We start from the raw sequence: 23,062 nt of genomic DNA, 5'->3' as shown, positions 1-23,062 counted from the left end.
TTATTCGTATGGTTTTTCCTGTTCAGCTGTTTAGAGTGTGGATTGTTCGTATTGTTCTTGTTCGGCTGATTGGAGTGTTCGGTAGCTGCCTTTGTGTTTGGGAAGGGAATATCCTAAATGTCTTTAACCCCTTCTATACTCAGGGTGCCATTACAATGATGAACTAAATTGATCAATTTGGGCCAAAGCAGCTGATTTGTAAAACAATTCTGCAGTCCATCTATTGTCTCAGTTATCACAGTTATTTTAGCCTGAATACTGCAATTTAGTATTCTCTTCAATGCAATTTATTTTTTATGATGTCTATTTAAAAAACAGAATTAGATCTTCGCTCCCTTCTTTTACTCTGGCAGCATCGGTGTTAACTCTGTACAGTGTACCTGGAATATAAAATATAGGGGGAGTCTGACCTCCATTGTAGGAAGACGTCCCTAGAGAGAGCTCCTCACTCACTCTCCAATATTTGTGATTATATGGATGATGCTCAATCTTTGAACGTACTCAAGTGAGCTACTTAACTGATCTAGCAAATAGTGGAGCTACCTCTTATCTCACCTCATAGCTTCTTGCACGAAACCCAGATTGGGGCCTACACAGGAGAAACGGCAGATCTCCTGGCCAGGAGCTATCAATGCTCTCCCTTTAGACCAGCGAAGGTAATCCCGGTCCCCAACAAGGAAGAATCTTTAGCTGTTCTTGAGTGTCAGAATTTACTAATATGCCCAGAGAAATAGATAAAAAAGGGTTTAAATAGCCTAAGGTGCTCCCTGATAGGCTGCAGGGAAGCATGTCACAGTGAACGTGTGTGTGTGTGTGTGACATCACCCACAAGTTCCAAATGGTTAGGCACTAGAAGGGATAATAATAAACCTTAAAAGGTTTTAACTTGCAGCTACCGGCGTGTCTAATGTTTACAGACCTGGCCACTGTGTATGTGGAGGAGTGCCTGTCAAAGAGGCCGGGGGCGTTGCAGGAGGAGGTAAGTAATAGGTGGCATTCCCATTACCACGTGGAAATGCCGCCACAACAAGATGCGCCCGCGGGGTCCCAGTCTGCTCCCGGGCATGAGCAAGGTACGTATAAGGTGGCATTCCCATTACCATATGGGAATGCCGCCACAACGAGATGCGCCGTCTGGGTCCCAGCCCGCTCCCGGGCATGAGCAGACCAGGCGGGCGGCGTGACATTGAGGAGTTCAGCTTATCTCACACTCTAGTACTGCAGTCCTTGTGGCGACATTCCGATAGCTTCCATGCCAGCAGGGATGACATGGCTAAGATGGGGAGAACATTTTCAAGCAAAATGCGAAGCCCTTTATGCCTCTTTTTGACAGCATATCTACACTTGTGAAACCCAACTCACCTTATCCGTTGAAGTGCCAACTTTAGGTGTGGTCTCGTCATTTTACTATCCTTCTGGGCCACGAACCAAGATGGATGTTGTTCCAGTCTGCCATCCACAACCTTGGAGGCCTCGCTGCAAAATGGGAGTCTCACGGGACTTTCACCCTGCCATCGGGTATGGAGGGCTCAGTGGTCATTTGGCACAGTCTGGGCTTGGAGAGTGGGGGAGCTGGAGTTCTGCCATGAAAGTCTCTGCGGACCAGTTTGTCCTACTTTGCGGCAAGGTTTGGAGGCAGCATAGTTCTCCTGAGTCGACATGGAGCAAGCTCTTTGATGTGGCCTAGTTGCAAATGATTGTTTGACCGTAACAGAAAAAAAAATAGGAGAGGAACAGCGCTACAGTCACAGGGTAGAATAGAGCTGCACACCTGAGGGGAAGGGTAACCCTTAAACCCTTCAAAGAATGGAGAGAACAAGATACAACAAATACAGGGTGCGCTAAGTAGGACAATGAGAGATAATAAACAAAAATAATATAAAGAGTCTCTTAAAGTACAGCGAAGACCTGGAGTGTATATTCTTCAGTTCTTGCTTTGAATCCTCAGTGGTAAATATGAAATACAAAAGCAGAAATAGAGACCAATAGTGCAAAACCGTTTTAGGAAAGCTGGATCACGAACAACATAGAAGTAGAGAAGTGCCAACTCACAATTTAAAGAGCTATGCCCAGCTCTAGGTAAAACAGCATACAGTGTTATTTAATACTCCCCACATGTAGGATATAACTGAACACTTGGAGGTGTATCCTCAAGACTTCTTACAGCATTCCAGATAGGCGTCAACATATAAAATACATAAAAGGGGGAAAAACCCAATGGTGCAATAACGTAGGTTAACTGCAACTACAGACAACACTGAGGTCCTAAGAGTGCTAACTTACAATTGGGAGAGCTATAACCAGCTCTGAGTAAAACAGTATACAGAGGAAAGTGCTCCCTCGCCAGTCGCCAGCCAGTGCTGCACGCCCGCCTGGACTGTCAGTTAGCCGCAAGGCTAACAAGACATTTGCCCTGGGCTTTTGGGGGCGGCTTTTTTTGCCGCCCGCTGGAAAATGCCGCACAAGGCAAATGCCTTGTTTGCCTCGCGGCTAAAACGTCCCTGTTTACATTGCCCCTAGGGACACCTCCAAGTGGCCACTCCTTAGATGGCAGCCCTGTCATTCAGCGTCCCCACACTCTGCATGGAGACGCTGAATTTTCCTCAGAGATGATTCAATGCATCTCTATGAGGAGGTGCTAATTGGCCAAAATGGCGTTTGGCCACGCTCCGCGCGATTTTAGCCAATCCAATGCTTTCCCCATGGGAAAGCATTGGATTGGCAAAAAAATTGGCAATTGTGAAGATGTCACTAAGGGGGCGGGTCCAGTTGCAGGCGGACCCGTGGGGCGCTAAAAATAAGGTGAGTTTTCACTGCTTTTAAAGAAGATAGGGGGGGAGGGGGCAGCCATCTAAATTGTGGGTTTAACACAACAGGGTCAGAAATACATGGTTGTCTTCCTGACCCTATAGTGATCCTTTAAGTGGTAGAGATAGTATTAAAACGTAACTTTTATTATATACAAAGTAGCGGTAAAGGGTTAGGGGTAGGGTTAGGGGTAGGGTTGGCGTTAGAGGTTATGTTAGGGGTAGGATTAGGGTAAGGGTTAGGGCTAGGGTTAGGGTTAGAGTCTCTTAATTTTCCCTCCCTCTCCTGTTTTGCCTGAAGCACTTCGGCAATTCGGTTCAGTACTTCAGAAAATCGGCACTTCTGAAATTTGCCACTTCGGCAATTCGGAAGCATCCGAATGTCTGATCTGCCAAAATTCGGCCGAATTTAAATTCGGACACAAACAAATTACACATGTCTACTTCTGATTCTCATCTGCTACTGATTCTGAGCCTTTGCTCTGTGAAGTTAATGGCTTTATAGTGCATTCTGGGAGACTACAGCTCCCACAATGCAGCAGGTGGTGTGAGGGCATGCTGGGATGTCACAGTAACATTGCCTATGCCCCCCTTTCCCCATTTCTTCCCCCATAAATATAAATCAGAAAGCAAGATCTACCTGAGGTGGAGCAAACCTTAATGTGGCTGCTCCGTTTATGGTGTGGCATGTCTGTGGAGCTCCGTTGGTGGTTAGTGCTGATGTCTGCAGCAGCTCCCACGCTTATGAAGATCCTTCCTCCTTCCCACAGCATTCAGAAGTGTATTGGCGGGAGGGAGGCCAGGTATGTGTGGGGGACGTGGCACACTGAAATGCGGCAGGCGCCATCTTGGCTTAGGCCCCGCGTGGATTTTTTTTTACCCCTGCAGTGACATTCCATGTATCTGAATTTCCCCAATTTTAGACTGAAAAAAATTAGAAAAAAACATAGTTTTATGCATGGAAAAATACGGTTGTTGGACTGATTAGATGAAGATCAAAAATAAATCTGTGCTTTTGTGGGCACCTGCAAATAGTCAAAAAAGCATCTAAACTAACTGCCTGTCTAATAGGAATGATGCCTGGGCTATAGGTACCACGGTAAGTATTGGCTATTCTTTAACAGCAAGGAAATAGCCGATACCTAAACCTGCTGAACTCTACAAATATTTTATCAATCTGGAAGAGAGTCCACAATCGAGAGCGATACAAGCAGGGTAAGGTATCGGAAGGAGCCCTGACGCGCGTTTCGGAAGCAGCTCTTCGAGGGGAATATAAATATTGATTGAGCTATATATTACCATTACTTTTTATCCCTTCTGACGTATTTTGGTTTTTTTTTAGTGTTGTTTAGCACCACTTTGTATATAATAAAAGTTATGTTTTAATACTATCTCTACCCCTTAAGCAAGGACAGATTATTTTCCTCTTTTATTTCAACAAATTTGTTGCCACACTTGCAAAACAAAAACAGGGAACAAGAAGTCCGTATGTCAGACTGTAAAAAATGGTTACTGACCTTGGATTTGTGGCGTGTTGCAATGCCTGACTCATGCTGACAACCTTTCTCAAAACTGCTTCACAACTTCCTTTACAATTGTCAGTATTTATCGACCAATTCCTCTTTTTCCAGAACAACCGGACCTCAACATCATATTACGCAATCAATGAATGTGCATTAATTGAAGGGGAGGTCACCCCAGAATAACGTCTCATTATATGAAGAGAGTTTTGCAAAGTCAGAATCTTTTTTATTTTTTCATTGTCATTAAAAGCTGTTAAAGAGTAAAACTGTCTCCATGACGATTTAAAATGACATGCCTCAGAGCAGAAAACTTACACAAACACTGGACCCCAGGGAGAGGATCCACACCAGCTCTACCAATGGCTGAGTGTCCTAAATAAACTTAACTTGTGTGTTAGAGAATGTGTCTGTCAGTGAGTGTGTCAATATCAGTGAGATAGTGTGTCTGTCAGTGAGTGTCAGTATCAGTGAGATAGTGTGTCTGTCAGTGAGTGTGTCAATATCAGTGAGATAGTGTGTCTGTCAGTGAGTGTCAGTATCAGTGAGATAGTGTGTCTGTCAGTGAGTGTCAGTATTAGTGAGATAGTGTGTCTGTCAGTAAGTGTGTCAATATCAGTGAGATAGTGTGTCTGTCAGTGAGTGTGTCAATATCAGTGAGATAGTGTGTCTGTCAGTGAGTGTCAGTATCAGTGAGATAGTTTGTCTGTCAGTGAGTGTCAGTATTAGTGAGATAGTGTGTCTGTCAGTGAGTGTCAGTATCAGTGAGAGTGTGTCTGTCAGTGAGTGTCAGTATCAGTGAGATAGTGTGTCTGTCAGTGAGTGTGTCAATATCAGTGAGATAGTGTGTCTGTCAGTGAGTGTCAGTATTAGTGAGATAGTGTGTCTGTCAGTGAGTGTGTCAATATCAGTGAGATAGTGTGTCTGTCAGTGAGTGTCAGTATTAGTGAGATAGTGTGTCTGTCAGTGAGTGTGTCAATATCAGTGAGATAGTGTGTCTGTCAGTGAGTGTCAGTATCAGTGAGATAGTTTGTCTGTCAGTGAGTGTCAGTATTAGTGAGATAGTGTGTCTGTCAGTGAGTGTCAGTATCAGTGAGAGTGTGTCTGTCAGTGAGTGTCAGTATCAGTGAGATAGTGTGTCTGTCAGTGAGTGTGTCAATATCAGTGAAATAGTGTGTCTGTCAGTGAGTGTCAGTAATAGTGAGATAGTGTGTCTGTCAGTGAGTGTGTCAATATCAGTGAGATAGTGTGTCTGTCAGTGAGTGTCAGTATCAGTGAGATAGTTTGTCTGTCAGTGAGTGTCAGTATTAGTGAGATAGTGTGTCTGTCAGTGAGTGTCAGTATCAGTGAGAGTGTGTCTGTCAGTGAGTGTCAGTATCAGTGAGATAGTGTGTCTGTCAGTGAGTGTGTCTGTCAGTGAGTGTGTCTGTCAGTGAGTGTGTCAATATCAGTGAGATAGTGTGTCTGTCAGTGAGTGTCAGTATTAGTGAGATAGTGTGTCTGTCAGTGAGTGTCAGTATCAGTGAGAGTGTGTCTGTCAGTGAGTGTCAGTATCAGTGAGATAGTGTGTCTGTCAGTGAGTGTGTCTGTCAGTGAGTGTGTCTGTCAGTGAGTGTGTCTGTCAGTGAGTGTGTCAATATCAGTGAGATAGTGTGTCTGTCAGTGAGTGTCAGTATTAGTGAGATAGTGTGTCTGTCAGTGAGTGTCAGTATCAGTGAGATAGTGTGTCTGTCAGTGAGTGTCAGTATCAGTGAAATAGTGTGTCTGTCATTGAGTGTCAGTATCAGTGAAATAGTGTGTCTGTCAGTGAGTGTCAGTATCAGTGAGATAGTGTGTCTGTCAGTGAGTGTCAGTATTAGTGAGATAGTGTGTCTGTCATTGAGTGTCAGTATCAGTGAGATAGTGTGTCTGTCAGTGAGTGTCAGTATCAGTGAGATAGTGTGTCTGTCATTGAGTGTCAGTATCAGTGAGAGTGTGTCTGTCAGTGAGTGTCAGTATCAGTGAGATAGTGTGTCTGCCAGTGAGTGTCAGTATCAGTGAGATAGTGTGTCTGTCAGTGAGTGTCAGTATTAGTGAGATAGTGTGTCTGTCAGTGAGTGTCAGTTTCAGTGAGATAGTGTGTCTGTCAGTGACGGTGTCTGTCAGTGAGATAGTGTGTCTGTCAGTGACGGTGTCTGTCAGTGAGATAGTGTGTCTGTCAGTGGCGGTGTCTGTCAGTGACGGTGTCTGTCAGTGAGATAGTGTGTCTGTCAGTGGCGGTGTCTGTCAGTGGCGGTGTCTGTCAGTGAGGTAGTGTGTCTGTCAGTGACGGTGTCTGTCAGTGGCGGTGTCTGTCAGTGAGATAGTGTGTCTGTCAGTGAGATAGTGTGTCTGTCAGTGAGTGTTTCTGTCAGTGAGTGTGTCTTTCAGTGAGTGTTTCTGTCAGTGAGTGTGTCTGTCAGTGAGTGTTAGTATCAGAATCACACTCATCCAATACCTGGACAATTACATTCAGCTTAGTCCCGCACAGTTTATTCTTGCATCGAGGTTTATTCTTGCACCGAGGCCCTGTGATTCCTAGTTACGCCCCTGTCTAGCTGTATAAGCCTCTGGGTCTATTTAAGCGACCCCTCCCATCAATGTAGTTGCCCTATAGATATTCTTCACTTTAGGATCTCCAAAAGAGATAAAATAGCACAATAGTGTAATTATAATGAGTCCGCCTGGCCTAAAAATGAATTTACCATCAAGTTTCTAAAGAACCATTGCTGAGTTCCTGTGTCTAATTCAGGATTACCCAGTTGAGTTAAGCCTTTAAAGAAACAATACAGGGTTAGGAACACAAACACAAAAAATTATTCGTATTCCTGATGCCCTCTTCACCTCCTTAAAAGGTAATAAAACTCAATGTATTTCCAGTGCCATGTGAGTCCTCCGAAGCTGGTTCCGCCCCAGTCTTCCTCCTTGGATGACATCCTTAGAATTGATGATTTCAATCGGCAAGGAGGCGGGATGGGAGGGGGGCCCAATGCCGACTTGGACAATCAGCACCTCCTAATAGAGATGAATTGAATCAATGCATCTCTATGAGGAAAGTTCAGTGTCTGCATGCAGAGGGTGCCCAGGAAGCCCACCTCCAGTAGCCATCTGAGGAGGGGCCACAAGAAGTGTCCCTAGGGGGCATTTTCTCTGAAAAGACAGTGTTTACATGAAAATGCCTGCAGGGACTGACTACACTCACCAGAACAAATCCAACAAGCTGTAGTTGTTCTGGTGACTATAGTGTCCCTTTAAGACTGACTGTATTGTTTCTAAATATTGGAGACAGCGTTGACTGTAACTTAGTGGGAGAGTTGCTTTTATAAACTAGCTATTTTTGCCAAAATGTTGCCATTCAGGTTTCATTTTGATACAATTCAGGTTCAGTGACTCGATCTGGGCACTGACTAATTCAAAGTATTATTTAAAGGGATTCTATAGTGTTAGGAATTCAAATCTGTAACCTCATGTAGGAGCAGGATTGGTGAAATATCATGCGATCGGGCCTCTCTTGGCACCATAACCACTACGGAGTGATGTAGTGGTTATGGTGTGTGCATGGAGTGTCCCTTTAAATTATATCCTCAATGGTAACCTATTGTAGGAGCAGAATTGGTGAAATATCTTGCTATCTGGGCAGTTGTCGCTCCATAACCACTACAGCATGCTACAATGGTTATGGTGTGTGCATGGAGGGCTCCTTTAAATTGTTATTCGGAGGGTAACCACTTGTAGGAGCACGATTAGTTCCAGTATGGGCAAAGTGCGCTGTTTGATACTCTGTCAGGTCAGCTGAGATTACTTACACCAGTTTGCAATTTCCAGCACTTTGCTTTGTGCAAACATCAGATTACTATAGAGGGTTAAATATTTCAGATACAACATGGGGTGTGCCCAGCTAACAGGACTTTTTGGGGATTTTCAGGTGACAAAATGACCTACTTATATAACTGAGTGAACCCGATTTTACCAAATGAAACAAAAACTAATTTCTATATATCTAACATTGTGAGTTTTATTACAGTGGAGCTCTGTGATACATTCATTCACACTGCACATTACTGTGAGTATTATTGCTGTGGAGCGCTGTGATACACTAATACACACTGTACATTATTGTGAGTTTTATTGCAGTGGAGCTCTGTGATACACTCATACACTGTGCACATTACTGTGAGTTTTGTTACTGTGGAGCTCTATGATACACTCATACACACTGCACGTTACTGTGAGTTTTATTGTTGTGGAGCTCTGTGATACACTCATACACACTGCACGTTACTGTGAGTTTTATTGTTGTGGAGCTCTGTGATACACTCATACACACTGCACATTACTGTGAGTTTTATTACTGTGGAGCTCTGTGATACACTCACACACTGCACATTACTGTGAGTTTTATAAATGTGGAGCTCTGTGATACATTCATACACTGCACATTACTGTGAGTTTTATTGCTTTGGAGCTCTGTGATACACTCACACACTGCACATTACTGTGAGTTTTATTGCTGTTGAGCTCTGTGATACACTCATACACACTGCGATTACTGTGAGTTTAATTACTATAGAGCTCTATGATACCCTCATACACACTGCACATTACTGTAAGTTTTATTGTAGTGGAGCTCTGTGATACACTCACACACTGCACATTACTGTGAGTTTTATTGCTGTGGAGCTCTGTGATACACTCACACACCGCACATTACTGTGACTTTTATTGCAGTGGAGCTCTGTGATACACTCATACACTGCCCATTACTGTGAGTATTATTGCTGTGGAACTCTGTAATACTCACACTCCACATTACTGTGAGTATTATTGCTGTGGAGCTCTGCAATACACTCATACACTGTGCACATTACTGTGAGTTTTGTAACTGTGGAGCTCTATGATACACTCATACACACTGCACATTACTGTAAGTTTTATTGCTGTGGAGCTCTGTGATACACTCATACACTGCACATTACTGTGAGTTTTATTTCTGTGGAGCTCTGTGATACACTCATACACTGCAGATTACTGTGAGTATTATTGCTGTGGAGCTCTGTGATAAACAATGCATACACTGCATATTACTGTATTAAGGACAGATCGATTACTTGGAAGAGCCTAAAATGGCGGTGCAGTCTCTGGTGTTATTATAACAATACAGAGAAAATGTCTTACAATATAAATGTGATTTATTACCCTCTTCCCATACAGTCAACACGTTTGAATTAGAAACATGATGAATTAATTCTAGCAGCCTGGGACAGGGATTTATTACCATTACGAAGCTTGGTATCTGCAATGTGTAGGGTCCTTACTGTTACCCATATGCAGGATACTGACACTATGTCTGCACAGCCACCTGACGTGTTGTAGGTCACAGCCAGACAGACACTGGGTCTATTTTAATTACAGAGATCACCCATTGAGTGACCGCCACCCATCAGACAGCTCCTTACACCAGACCGGCGTTAGATAACGCGAGGGACGAGATGTGCCACCCATGTGTCAGTCACCATAAGTGATCTCTACGTTTATACTAGGAGGAAAATAATCTGCACTGTGATAGTGCCCTCTACTGGACAAAATGTGCAACAGTTACTGTTAGCATTATTAATAATAATGGAATTCACAGAGTCATTGTCTGTTTTATTCATTCAGAATACAAAAAGCAACACAATTTCAAATCTCACAGAAACTACAATCACATCGAACTTAGAAAAGGCCATGAAAATGAACCGCGTTCACCTGTATCTTTCGTAAATACAAATCGAAACTCAGAGTACCAGACTCTCTTCATACGTTACAAAAAAAATCCAGAGAAAAACTGGATCTTAATCAGAAATGTGAGGACCGGTTCTGCCCTCTAGCGCTGCCGCGTATTACAGTAAAAATAAAGTCTGGAGGAAAACGACCGCAGAATTATTCAGATAGTCAGGGCCGGCCTTAGGCATTTGGGCGCCCTGTGCAAAAAATCTTCACAGCACCCCCCCCTCCCCCACTCCTTACCCCTTCCCACACACCCTGTCACACACTCACACACACAAGCAGGCAGACAGCCATACACACACACACACAAACACACTCAGGCAGTCATACACAGACAGCCACACACAAACACACACACAGACATAGAATGTGACGGCAGATAAGAACCATTCGGCCCATCTAGTCTGCCCAGACAGTCACACATAGGCAGTCACACACAAACACACACACACACAGGCAGACAGCCACACACACACACACACACACACACAGACACATACACACACTAACATACACACACACACACACACACACACTAACATACACAGACACACACTAACATACACACACACACTAACAGACACAGACACACACACTAACAGACACAGACACACACTAACATACACACACACACTAACAGACACAGACACACACTAACATACACAGACACACACTAACATACACACACACTCACCCACATTAACACATTTTTTTAAATTTATTTAGACACCCCCCCCAGCCTCCTTACCTGTGGGAATGCTGGGGGGGTCTCTTCCTCCCTGGTGGTCCAGTGGCTGCTGGGCTGGGCGGGCGGCGCTGCCGGGCGGCTGGCGAGGGAGCACTTCCTCTGAGCTGTATGCTCAGCTCCCTCGCCAGCCGCCCGCCAGCGCCGCCCGACCGCAAGGCTAACAAGCATTGCGGCTAACAGACATGCCGTGTGAGCTATGCGGCCGCAGGGCGCCCCCTGCACCATGGCGCCCTGTGCGGCCGCACAGCTCGCACACCCCTAAGGCCGGCCCTGCAGATAGTAAATACCTGCTATGCTTTTAAAATGTTAAATCCTTTCCACTTCTTAATATTTCCTAGCAATTCTCTGTCTTTACCAAATGGCTACTTATTGCAGGTAGATGGTGTATGAGAGTACAGTAATCCACTACACCCCTGGTTCACACCACAAACGGGGCCATCACACCATTTAATTAGTATCCCAATGGTCGGAATATGCAATTGGTATCGATTAACTAAATGATATCATAGTTGCCCAATGGATATAATTTGTAAATAACGGGACCCCGCTCAAACGAGCTTACAGTCTAGAGGAGGTGGGGTATAAAACACAATAGGAAGGGTATTGAGAGAGACAGCAAATAGACATGGTGGGGAAGCAGAACTGGAGGTGAGTAGCAGAACTGGAGGGAAGAGTGGACTGTGGCCCTTTAGGAGAGAGCGAGAGGAAGGTTTGAGAAATAGAAGTCACTCTTAGAGGCCATAAGCAATCCTGAAAAGATTCTTGAGGGTTTTAAGGGATGACCCATTTCAACAATTTTCAGTAAAGAGATCAGATTTATCAGGCCCTGGGGAGATAGCGCAGCTAAGCGGACAAGGGCACATGTAGGAGTGTGGGGATAGATGCATGGGATTGGTTGGGAAAGAGTCTGTGGGTGGGATTATGTTCTGTGTAAGTTAGTGTGGGGGAGGTCTTACCTCAGTGCCACTTGGGATTCGGGCCAGCAAACAGCTTCCCTCCCTCCCGCCCACCCTATAGTATATTTAGTCACAGCTAGCCGGGGGTATGTCCTTGCCAATTGAGTTTGAGGTTACGTTTAAGTATATGGAATGAGATGAACAAGTTTTTTAAGGTCTCAAACCTCCCCTGCTTCAAAGGTTAAACTTTAGGTTGCCTGAGGTCTCGTGCCCATCGAGCGTGGATAAGGTCGGCTGATGGCGGGCATTGGAAATATGTGATTTTTATGACGAGGGAGGAGGTGAGAGGGAGTGGTGATTAGGAACCACTGTATGTTTATTGGCAAGGATGGTTGGGTCACTGTGGAGTTATATATGTATATATGTTATTCTTATTTATGTCTAACGTTTTGGTTACAGAAAAAGAGATTTAATAAATAAAGTTATGGATGTGTTATGCAGTAATTTAGTTTGTGATAATAAATGCTGTGGCCTGTTTCATCCATACTAAGTGGCCTGTCGTTACTGGGGGGTTGAATGGGGTTAGATTTAGTTCTAGGCTGCATCGCAATTCCCCACTACGTACATACAAGATAAATCTAGCTGTTATTTTTTAACATAACTCTGACCTGTTACATATGCCGCAGACATCCCCAAAACTTCCCAACAAAACGGATTTATTTTAGTGTATAACATAATTAGACATGTTGTCTTCAACTGCTGCCGATCACCTATCCAGATAAATCCGCTGTATTATGATTTATTAAACTTAACCTGCTTATTTAACATTCTAAAACGGCATCGAGAGGGTATGCGCAAACCACCTCTGGGGGAAGACTTGCTTTGAGAACCTTCCGTAACAGTATATGATTTCAGTTCTTTATGTCTGATGACATCATAGGACGTGAATAGCAGATCCGATCATAAATTCGTCTTCTCGGTCATTAGAGAAGTCAGGAATGTCTCTGAACCCCATATGATTTATTCGATTATTCCACAGAAGGAGTACTAGCTATGTGATTCTGCTTAATTCTGACGTTAAAGCGAGTGGGTAAACGAATGCTCCCTCTCTCGCCCTCTAAAATGTTAATTTTTTTCTTTTATCACAGTATTTTGAAATCTTCCTCGTAGCAGCTGCTATTTCTACCAGACCTCCTTTTTCTTTTTATTTCACAAATTTTAACCTTTGTTACATTGGGATGGGAAATGAGCAAGTCTTCGCTCAGCCCTTAGAATTGCCAAACATTTCGAAAATTACACCTGGTATTCATTTTATGATCATCTCTGTGATATGCATTAAAAAACACATAAAAAATTATAAAAAATATATAGATAAGATTTCAGTGTGAACTGAACAGGGGCCGCGCAGTCGCTAAGGCAGGCTTCGATTGATCCACAGTCAGAGCAGACTCCCAGCTTGGCGCACATGGTCATCACATTATGGGGTAGCTGGCTAGGTTTGCAATTCCACACGCATTGCCCTTGTCTTTTGCCATTAGGATGTAACCCTTGTTTCCCCATTCCTCTCCCCAACTGAAAGAGATAAATAAGTAAATCAGTACAGATACATTGATCACTAAAATCCAGGACTAATTAACACTTATTATGTGAACATCGATATATCGAATTCTTTATTTAACGTTCCTTGAAGGAAGACTCCAAAAACCATGACCACTACAGTGCGATGGTGCAGGGCTTAGCTCACTGGCTGAGAGTCTCAGCTGCAATGCTGAGTTTACCCTAATGCAGAGAGCATATGGAGGCTGCAGAGAGGTGGGGAGCGGCACACAGTGATAAGGTGCCAAACCATTCTAAAATAGGGTAGGCAAGGGCCCTTGTGGTACCATAAGCATTGGGTGCTGCAGTGGTTATGGTGGTCTGAGTATTCTTTAAATTAGTCATATTAAACAGGCCTTACAGCATAAAACAGAAGTAAATCCCATTAAACCAATATATTTATCAGTTTAGTATATTATCCGCTTATTTTTGCTTTGGAGAGAGGAGCTAATGAACTTATAAAGGTGCATTTCAGACTTGGATTAATTGTTTCCTGTATATTTTGTTCTGGTATACAGTGTTTTAATCCAGCACTGTACAAGGTTCAGACTAGGCACTGGTTGTTTAAATCTATGCAGATATTGTATACGTGACAGTCACCAGCCTATACAGGATAAATCTCACTTATTGTAAATCCATCAAACTGTGAGTTAGCGTTCACACAATACACAAGGAGACTCTGCAGACAAACCAAGAAGACTCAGTCACAAACACATTGCTTGCTAGATCCTAACGCATTTCACGGATCTCAGTAACATTGATTGCTAGATCCTAACGCATTTCCCTGATCTCAGTAACATTGATTGCTAGATCCTAACGCATTTCTCTGACCTCAGTACCATTGATTGCAAGATCCTAACGCATTTCACTGACCTCAGTAACATTGCTTGCAAGATCCTAACGCATTTCTCTGATCTCAGTAACATTAATTGCTGGACTCTAACGCATTTCACTGATCTCAGTAACATTGCTTGCTAGATCCTAACGCATTTCACTGATCTCAGTACCATTGATTGCAAGATCCTAACGCATTTCACTGATCTCAGTAACATTAATTGCTGGACTCTAACGCATTTCCCTGATCTCAGTAACATTGCTTGCTAGATCCTAACGCATTTCACTGATTTCAGTAACATTGCTTGCTAGATCCTAACGCATTTCACTGATCTCAGCAACTCTTACAAGATTTCAGTAGGGTCAGCATCCTGCATTCATCATCAAAGTGACCACTTAAGGCCGAATTACAGACTACAAAACTATATCCGCATTTTAAGATTTGTGTCACATCTTTCTTTAAGTGTTCTTTTAATTAATAATTTAATTACTAAACACATCCTTTTGGAGTTTAGAAACTCATGAATCACCTGTTTTTAACAATCCAATATTTGGCTGATTTTTGGACACCGTATCCCACCACGAGGACCGCATGATTGATCTCTTCCGCATTACACTGCGCATCGTAGTATATACCTAAACCATTTACAGGATGAGAAATCATTGATAAAATGAGAACCTCAAATAAATACATAAACTGAACATAATATGCTTGCAATCGTATTAACCCACAAATTCCTGGTGATGTTAAACCCGTAAGATATTCTATGTTGGTGTAAGGTTTTCAGTGACCAGATTGTGATGACAATAATGAATGGTTTGTCCATAGAATTCCACCATTTTCACATAGTATCAAATTTTGCTTACAGCGATGTCTGTATTGTTCATTCCATCATCACCTCATCCATATAAAAATATATCCCCTCATACCCCAATGCAAGTCGTAAAAATAGCTAAAATATACACTGACTATTCAGGAATATGTGTTGGTGTCTGGGATTTTAAGGAACAATTGTACCTGTGGGGGTTTGGAGAACGATTGGAGACATACCTTTGGTGTAGAATTGGAAGCTTGAAAGGCCTGCATCGATGCCAACTGAAATAGGTCCTACTTTTACCACGGCCTTCATCAGTGCTTGTTCACTGCCTTTCTTAACCTCCTTGTAACCTGTGCAAGTGGCGGCCCTGCCAGATGGGGTGTATTGACATTCTTCGTCCTGTGAATGTCAAAATATACGTTGCTATTTACATAGGAGAAAAATCACTTTCCACTGAGTATTATGATGTTATTATTTATATAGCACCATCACATATAGCACCATTGCGCTGTACAATGGGTGGACTAACAGACACGTAATTGTAACCAGACAACTGGATGTACAGGAACAGAGAGATGGAGGGCCCTGCTCAATGAGCTTACATGTTAGAGGGAGTGGGGTATAGTGACACAGTAACAGAGGGATTGAGGCCCTGCTCCGTGAGTTTACATGTTAGAGGGAGTGGGGTATAGTGACACAGTAACAGAGGGATTGAGGGCCCTGCTCAGTGAGTTTACATGTTAGAGGGAGTGGGGTATAGTGACACAGTAACAGAGGGATTGAGGGCCCTGCTCAATGAGCTTACATGCTAGAGGGAGTGGGGTATAGTGACACAGTAATAGAGGGATTGAGGCCCTGCTCAGTGAGTTTACATGTTAGAGGGAGTGGGGTATAGTGACAGTAACAGAGGGATTGAGGACCTGCTCAGTGAGTTTACATGCTAGAGGGAGTGGGGTATAGTGACACAGTAACAGAGGGATTGAGGGAACTGCTCAGTGAGTTTACATGCTAGAGGGAGTGGGGTATAGTGACACAGTAACAGAGGGATTGAGGGCCTGCTCAGTGAGTTTACATGTTAGAGGGAGTGGGGTATAGTGACACAGTAACAGAGAGATTGAGGCCCTGCTCAGTGAGTTTACATGTTAGAGGGAGTGGGGTATAGTGACACAGTAACAGAGGGATTGAGGGCCCTGCTCAGTGAGTTTACATGTTAGAGGGAGTGGGGTATAGTGACACAGTAACAGAGGGATTGAGGGCCCTGCTCAGTGAGTTTACATGTTAGAGGGAGTGGGGTATAGTGACACAGTAACAGAGGGATTGAGGGCCCTGCTCAGTGAGTTTACATGCTAGAGGGAGTGGGGTATAGTGACACAGTAACAGAGGGATTGAGGGACCTGCTCAGTGAGTTTACATGCTAGAGGGAGTGGGGTATAGTGACACAGTAACAGAGGGATTGAGGGCCTGCTCAGTGAGTTTACATGTTAGAGGGAGTGGGGTATAGTGACACAGTAACAGAGAGATTGAGGCCCTGCTCAGTGAGTTTACATGTTAGAGGGAGTGGGGTATAGTGACACAGTAACAGAGGGATTGAGGGCCCTGCTCAGTGAGTTTACATGTTAGAGGGGGTGGGGTATAGTGACACAGTAACAGAGGGATTGAGGGCCCTGCTCAGTGAGTTTACATGTTAGAGGGAGTGGGGTATAGTGACACAGTAACAGAGGGATTGAGGGCCCTGCTCAGTGAGTTTACATGCTAGAGGGAGTGGGGTATAGTGACACAGTAACAGAGGGATTGAGGGACCTGCTCAGTGAGTTTACATGCTAGAGGGAGTGGGGTATAGTGACACAGTAACAGAGGGATTGAGGGCCTGCTCAGTGAGTTTACATGTTAGAGGGAGTGGGGTATAGTGACACAGTAACAGAGAGATTGAGGCCCTGCTCAGTGAGTTTACATGTTAGAGGGAGTGGGGTATAGTGACACAGTAACAGAGGGATTGAGGGCCCTGCTCAGTGAGTTTACATGTTAGAGGGAGTGGGGTATAGTGACACAGTAACAGAGGGATTGAGGGCCCTGCTCAGTGAGTTTACATGTTAGAGGGAGTGGGGTATAGTGACACAGTAACAGAGGGATTGAGGGCCCTGCTCAGTGAGTTTACATGCTAGAGGGAGTGGGGTATAGTGACACAGTAACAGAGGGATTGAGGGACCTGCTCAGTGAGTTTACATGCTAGAGGGAGTGGGGTATAGTGACACAGTAACAGAGGGATTGAGGGCCTGCTCAGTGAGTTTACATGTTAGAGGGAGTGGGGTATAGTGACACAGTAACAGAGAGATTGAGGCCCTGCTCAGTGAGTTTACATGTTAGAGGGAGTGGGGTATAGTGACACAGTAACAGAGGGATTGAGGCCCTGCTCAGTGAGTTTACATGTTAGAGGGAGTGGGGTATAGTGACACAGTAACAGAGGGATTGAGGGCCCTGCTCAGTGAGTTTACATGTTAGAGGGAGTGGGGTATAGTGACACAGTAACAGAGGGATTGAGGGCCTGCTCAGTGAGTTTACATGTTAGAGGGAGTGGGGTATAGTGACACAGTAACAGAGGGATTGAGGGCCCTGCTCAGTGAGTTTACATGTTAGAGGGAGTGGGGTATAGTGACACAGTAACAGAGGGATTGAGGCCCTGCTCAGTGAGTTTACATGTTAGAGGGAGTGGGGTATAGTGACACAGTAACAGGGGTATTGAGGGCCCTGCTCAATGAGTTTACATTCTAGAGGGAGTGGGGTATAGTGACACAGTAACAGAGGGATTGAGGGCCTGCTCAGTGAGTTTACATGTTAGAGGGAGTGGGGTATAGTGGCACAGTAACAGAGGGATTGAGGGCCCTGCTCAGTGAGTTTACATGTTAGAGGGAGTGGGGTATAGTGACACAGTAACAGAGGGATTGAGGGCCCTGCTCAGTGAGTTTACATGTTAGAGGGAGTGGGGTATAGTGACACAGTAACAGAGGGATTGAGGCCCTGCTCAGTGAGTTTACATGTTAGAGGGAGTGGGGTATAGTGACACAGTAACAGGGGGATTGAGGGCCCTGCTCAATGAGTTTACATTCTAGAGGGAGTGGGGTATAGTGACACAGTAACAGAGGGATTGAGGGCCTGCTCAGTGAGTTTACATGTTAGAGGGAGTGGGGTATAGTGACACAGTAACAGAGGGATTGAGGGCCTGCTCAGTGAGTTTACATGTTAGAGGGAGTGGGGTATAGTGACACAGTAACAGAGGGATTGAGGGCCCTGCTCAGTGAGTTTACATGTTAGAGGGAGTGGGGTATAGTGACACAGTAACAGAGGGATTGAGGGCCTGCTCAGTGAGTTTACATGTTAGAGGGAGTGGGGTATAGTGACACAGTAACAGAGGGATTGAGGGCCTGCTCAGTGAGTTTACATGTTAGAGGGAGTGGGGTATAGTGACACAGTAACAGAGGGATTGAGGGCCCTGCTCAGTGAGTTTACATGTTAGAGGGAGTGGGGTATAGTGACACAGTAACAGAGGGATTGAGGCCCTGCTCAGTGAGTTTACATGTTAGAGGGAGTGGGGTATAGTGACACAGTAACAGGGGGATTGAGGGCCCTGCTCAATGAGTTTACATTCTAGAGGGAGTGGGGTATAGTGACACAGTAACAGAGGGATTGAGGGCCTGCTCAGTGAGTTTACATGTTAGAGGGAGTGGGGTATAGTGACACAGTAACAGAGGGATTGAGGGCCTGCTCAGTGAGTTTACATGTTAGAGGGAGTGGGGTATAGTGACACAGTAACAGAGGGATTGAGGGCCCTGCTCAGTGAGTTTACATGTTAGAGGGAGTGGGGTATAGTGACACAGTAACAGAGGGATTGAGGGCCTGCTCAGTGAGTTTACATGTTAGAGGGAGTGGGGTATAGTGACACAGTAACAGAGGGATTGAGGGCCCTGCTCAGTGAGTTTACATGTTAGAGGGAGTGGGGTATAGTGACACAGTAACAGAGGGATTGAGGGCCCTGCTCAGTGAGTTTACATGTTAGAGGGAGTGGGGTATAGTGACACAGTAACAGAGGGATTGAGGCCCTGCTCAGTGAGTTTACATGTTAGAGGGAGTGGGGTATAGTGACACAGTAACAGGGGGATTGAAGGCCCTGCTCAGTGAGTTTACATGTTAGAGGGAGTGGGGTATAGTGACACAGTAACAGAGGGATTGAGGCCCTGCTCAGTGAGTTTACATGTTAGAGGGAGTGGGGTATAGTGACACAGTAACAGAGGGATTGAGGGCCCTGCTCAGTGAGTTTACATGTTAGAGGGAGTGGGGTATAGTGACACAGTAACAGAGGGATTGAGGGCCTGCTCAGTGAGTTTACATGTTAGAGGGAGTGGGGTATAGTGACACAGTAACAGAGGGATTGAGGGCCCTGCTCAGTGAGTTTACATTCTAGAGGGAGTGGGGTATAGTGACACAGGAACAGAGGGATTGAGGGCCCTGCTCAGTGAGTTTACATGTTAGAGGGAGTGGGGTATAGTGACACAGTAACAGAGGGATTGAGGCCCTGCTCAGTGAGTTTACATGTTAGAGGGAGTGGGGTATAGTGACACAGTAACAGGGGGATTGAAGGCCCTGCTCAGTGAGTTTACATGTTAGAGGGAGTGGGGTATAGTGACACAGTAACAGAGGGATTGAGGCCCTGCTCAGTGAGTTTACATGTTAGAGGGAGTGGGGTATAGTGACACAGTAACAGAAGGATTGAGGGCCCTGCTCAGAGAGTTTACATGTTAGAGGGAGTGGGGTATAGTGACACAGTAACAGAGGGATTGAGGGCCTGCTCAGTGAGTTTACATGTTAGAGGGAGTGGGGTATAGTGACACAGTAACAGAGGGATTGAGGGCCCTGCTCAGTGAGTTTACATTCTAGAGGGAGTGGGGTATAGTGACACAGGAATAGAGGGATTGAGGGCCCTGCTCAGTGAGTTTACATTCTAGAGGGAGTGGGGTATAGTGACACAGGAATAGAGGGATTGAGGGCCCTGCTCAGTGAGTTTACATGTTAGAGGGAGTGGGGTATAGTGACACAGTAACAGAGGGATTGAGGCCCTGCTCAGTGAGTTTACATGTTAGAGGGAGTGGGGTATAGTGACACAGTAACAGAGGGATTGAGGGCCCTGCTCAATGAGCATACATGTTAGAGGGAGTGGGGTATAGTGACACAGTAACAGAGGGATTGAGGCCCTGCTCAGTGAGTTTACATGTTAGAGGGAGTGGGGTATAGTGACACAGTAACAGGGGGATTGAGGGCCCTGCTCAATGAGTTTACATTCTAGAGGGAGTGGGGTATAGTGACACAGTAACAGAGGGATTGAGGGCCTGCTCAGTGAGTTTACATGTTAGAGGGAGTGGGGTATAGTGACACAGTAACAGAGGGATTGAGGGCCTGCTCAGTGAGTTTACATGTTAGAGGGAGTGGGGTATAGTGACACAGTAACAGAGGGATTGAGGGCCCTGCTCAGTGAGTTTACATGTTAGAGGGAGTGGGGTATAGTGACACAGTAACAGAGGGATTGAGGGCCTGCTCAGTGAGTTTACATGTTAGAGGGAGTGGGGTATAGTGACACAGTAACAGAGGGATTGAGGGCCCTGCTCAGTGAGTTTACATGTTAGAGGGAGTGGGGTATAGTGACACAGTAACAGAGGGATTGAGGCCCTGCTCAGTGAGTTTACATGTTAGAGGGAGTGGGGTAGAGTGACACAGTAACAGGGGGATTGAGGGCCCTGCTCAATGAGTTTACATTCTAGAGGGAGTGGTGTATAGTGACACAGTAACAGAGGGATTGAGGGCCTGCTCAGTGAGTTTACATGTTAGAGGGAGTGGGGTATAGTGACACAGTAACAGAGAGATTGAGGCCCTGCTCAGTGAGTTTACATGTTAGAGGGAGTGGGGTATAGTGACACAGTAACAGAGGGATTGAGGCCCTGCTCAGTGAGTTTACATGTTAGAGGGAGTGGGGTATAGTGACACAGTAACAGAGGGATTGAGGACCTTGCTCAATGAGCTTAAATGTTAGAGGGAGTGGGGTATAGTGACACAGTAACAGAGGGATTGAGGGCCTGCTCAGTGAGTTTACATGTTAGAGGGAGTGGGGTATAGTGACACAGTAACAGAGAGATTGAGGCCCTGCTCAGTGAGTTTACATGTTAGAGGGAGTGGGGTATAGTGACACAGTAACAGAGGGATTGAGGCCCTGCTCAGTGAGTTTACATGTTAGAGGTAGTGGGGTATAGTGACACAGTAACAGAGGGATTGAGGGCCCTGCTCAGTGAGTTTACATGTTAGAGGGAGTGGGGTATAGTGACACAGTAACAGAGGGATTGAGGCCCTGCTCAGTGAGTTTACATGTTAGAGGGAGTGGGGTATAGTGACACAGTAACAGGGGGATTGAGGGCCCTGCTCAATGAGTTTACATTCTAGAGGGAGTGGGGTATAGTGACACAGTAACAGAGGGATTGAGGGCCTGCTCAGTGAGTTTACATGTTAGAGGGAGTGGGGTATAGTGACACAGTAACAGAGGGATTGAGGGCCTGCTCAGTGAGTTTGCATGTTAGAGGGAGTGGGGTATAGTGACACAGTAACAGAGGGATTGAGGGCCCTGCTCAGTGAGTTTACATGTTAGAGGGAGTGGGGTATAGTGACACAGTAACAGAGGGATTGAGGCCCTGCTCAGTGAGTTTACATGTTAGAGGGAGTGGGGTATAGTGACACAGTAACAGGGGGATTGAGGGCCCTGCTCAATGAGTTTACATTCTAGAGGGAGTGGGGTATAGTGACACAGTAACAGAGGGATTGAGGGCCTGCTCAGTGAGTTTACATGTTAGAGGGAGTGGGGTATAGTGACACAGTAACAGAGGGATTGAGGGCCTGCTCAGTGAGTTTACATGTTAGAGGGAGTGGGGTATAGTGACACAGTAACAGAGGGATTGAGGGCCCTGCTCAGTGAGTTTACATGTTAGAGGGAGTGGGGAATAGTGACACAGTAACAGAGGGATTGAGGGCCCTGCTCAGTGAGTTTACATGTTAGAGGGAGTGGGGTATAGTGACACAGTAACAGAGGGATTGAGGCCCTGCTCAGTGAGTTTACATGTTAGAGGGAGTGGGGTATAGTGACACAGTAACAGGGGGATTGAAGGCCCTGCTCAGTGAGTTTACATGTTAGAGGGAGTGGGGTATAGTGACACAGTAACAGAGGGATTGAGGCCCTGCTCAGTGAGTTTACATGTTAGAGGGAGTGGGGTATAGTAACACAGTAACAGAGGGATTGAGGGCCCTGCTCAGTGAGTTTACATGTTAGAGGGAGTGGGGTATAGTGACACAGTAACAGAGGGATTGAGGGCCTGTTCAGTGAGTTTACATGTTAGAGGGAGTGGGGTATAGTGACACAGTAACAGAGGGATTGAGGGCCCTGCTCAGTGAGTTTACATTCTAGAGGGAGTGGGGTATAGTGACACAGGAACAGAGGGATTGAGGGCCCTGCTCAGTGAGTTTACATGTTAGAGGGAGTGGGGTATAGTGACACAGTAACAGAGGGATTGAGGCCCTGCTCAGTGAGTTTACATGTTAGAGGGAGTGGGGTATAGTGACACAGTAACAGAGGGATTGAGGGCCCTGCTCAATGAGCATACATGTTAGAGGGAGTGGGTTATAGTGACACAGTAACAGAGGGATTGAGGCCCTGCTCAGTGAGTTTACATGTTAGAGGGAGTGGGGTATAGTGACACAGTAACAGAGGGATTGAGGCCCTGCTCAGTGAGTTTACATGTTAGAGGGAGTGGGGTATAGTGACACAGTAACAGGGGGATTGAGGGCCCTGCTCAATGAGTTTACATTCTAGAGGGAGTGGGGTATAGTGACACAGTAACAGAGGGATTGAGGGCCTGCTCAGTGAGTTTACATGTTAGAGGGAGTGGGGTATAGTGACACAGTAACAGAGGGATTGAGGGCCTGCTCAGTGAGTTTACATATTAGAGGGAGTGGGGTATAGTGACACAGTAAC

At 45.3% G+C, this 23,062-nt stretch overlaps 1 protein-coding gene across 2 annotated transcripts in view; it reads right to left on the bottom strand.

Moving 5' to 3' along the window:
* Nucleotides 1-12,851: 12,851 nt before the first annotated feature.
* The window catches only part of LOC134583530 (cathepsin K-like), a 45,331-nt gene continuing 35,120 nt past the window's right edge, over nucleotides 12,852-23,062 (bottom strand). For both annotated transcript variants that reach the window (XM_063440465.1, XM_063440466.1), the window contains 3 exons: nucleotides 15,237-15,402; nucleotides 14,716-14,821; nucleotides 12,852-13,327 (listed from right to left, as the gene is read on the bottom strand). In XM_063440465.1, the coding sequence (XP_063296535.1) occupies nucleotides 13,228-13,327; nucleotides 14,716-14,821; nucleotides 15,237-15,402 (372 nt within the window). In that variant the 3' untranslated portion in view covers nucleotides 12,852-13,227. The remainder of the gene's footprint in view (nucleotides 13,328-14,715; nucleotides 14,822-15,236; nucleotides 15,403-23,062) is intronic.

This window comes from Pelobates fuscus, chromosome 13 (assembly GCF_036172605.1).
Source record: "Pelobates fuscus isolate aPelFus1 chromosome 13, aPelFus1.pri, whole genome shotgun sequence".
NCBI classification, from domain to species: domain Eukaryota; kingdom Metazoa; phylum Chordata; class Amphibia; order Anura; family Pelobatidae; genus Pelobates; species Pelobates fuscus.
The sequence above is the reverse complement of the archived record's forward strand: the minus strand, read 5'-3'. Positions and strand labels throughout refer to the sequence as shown.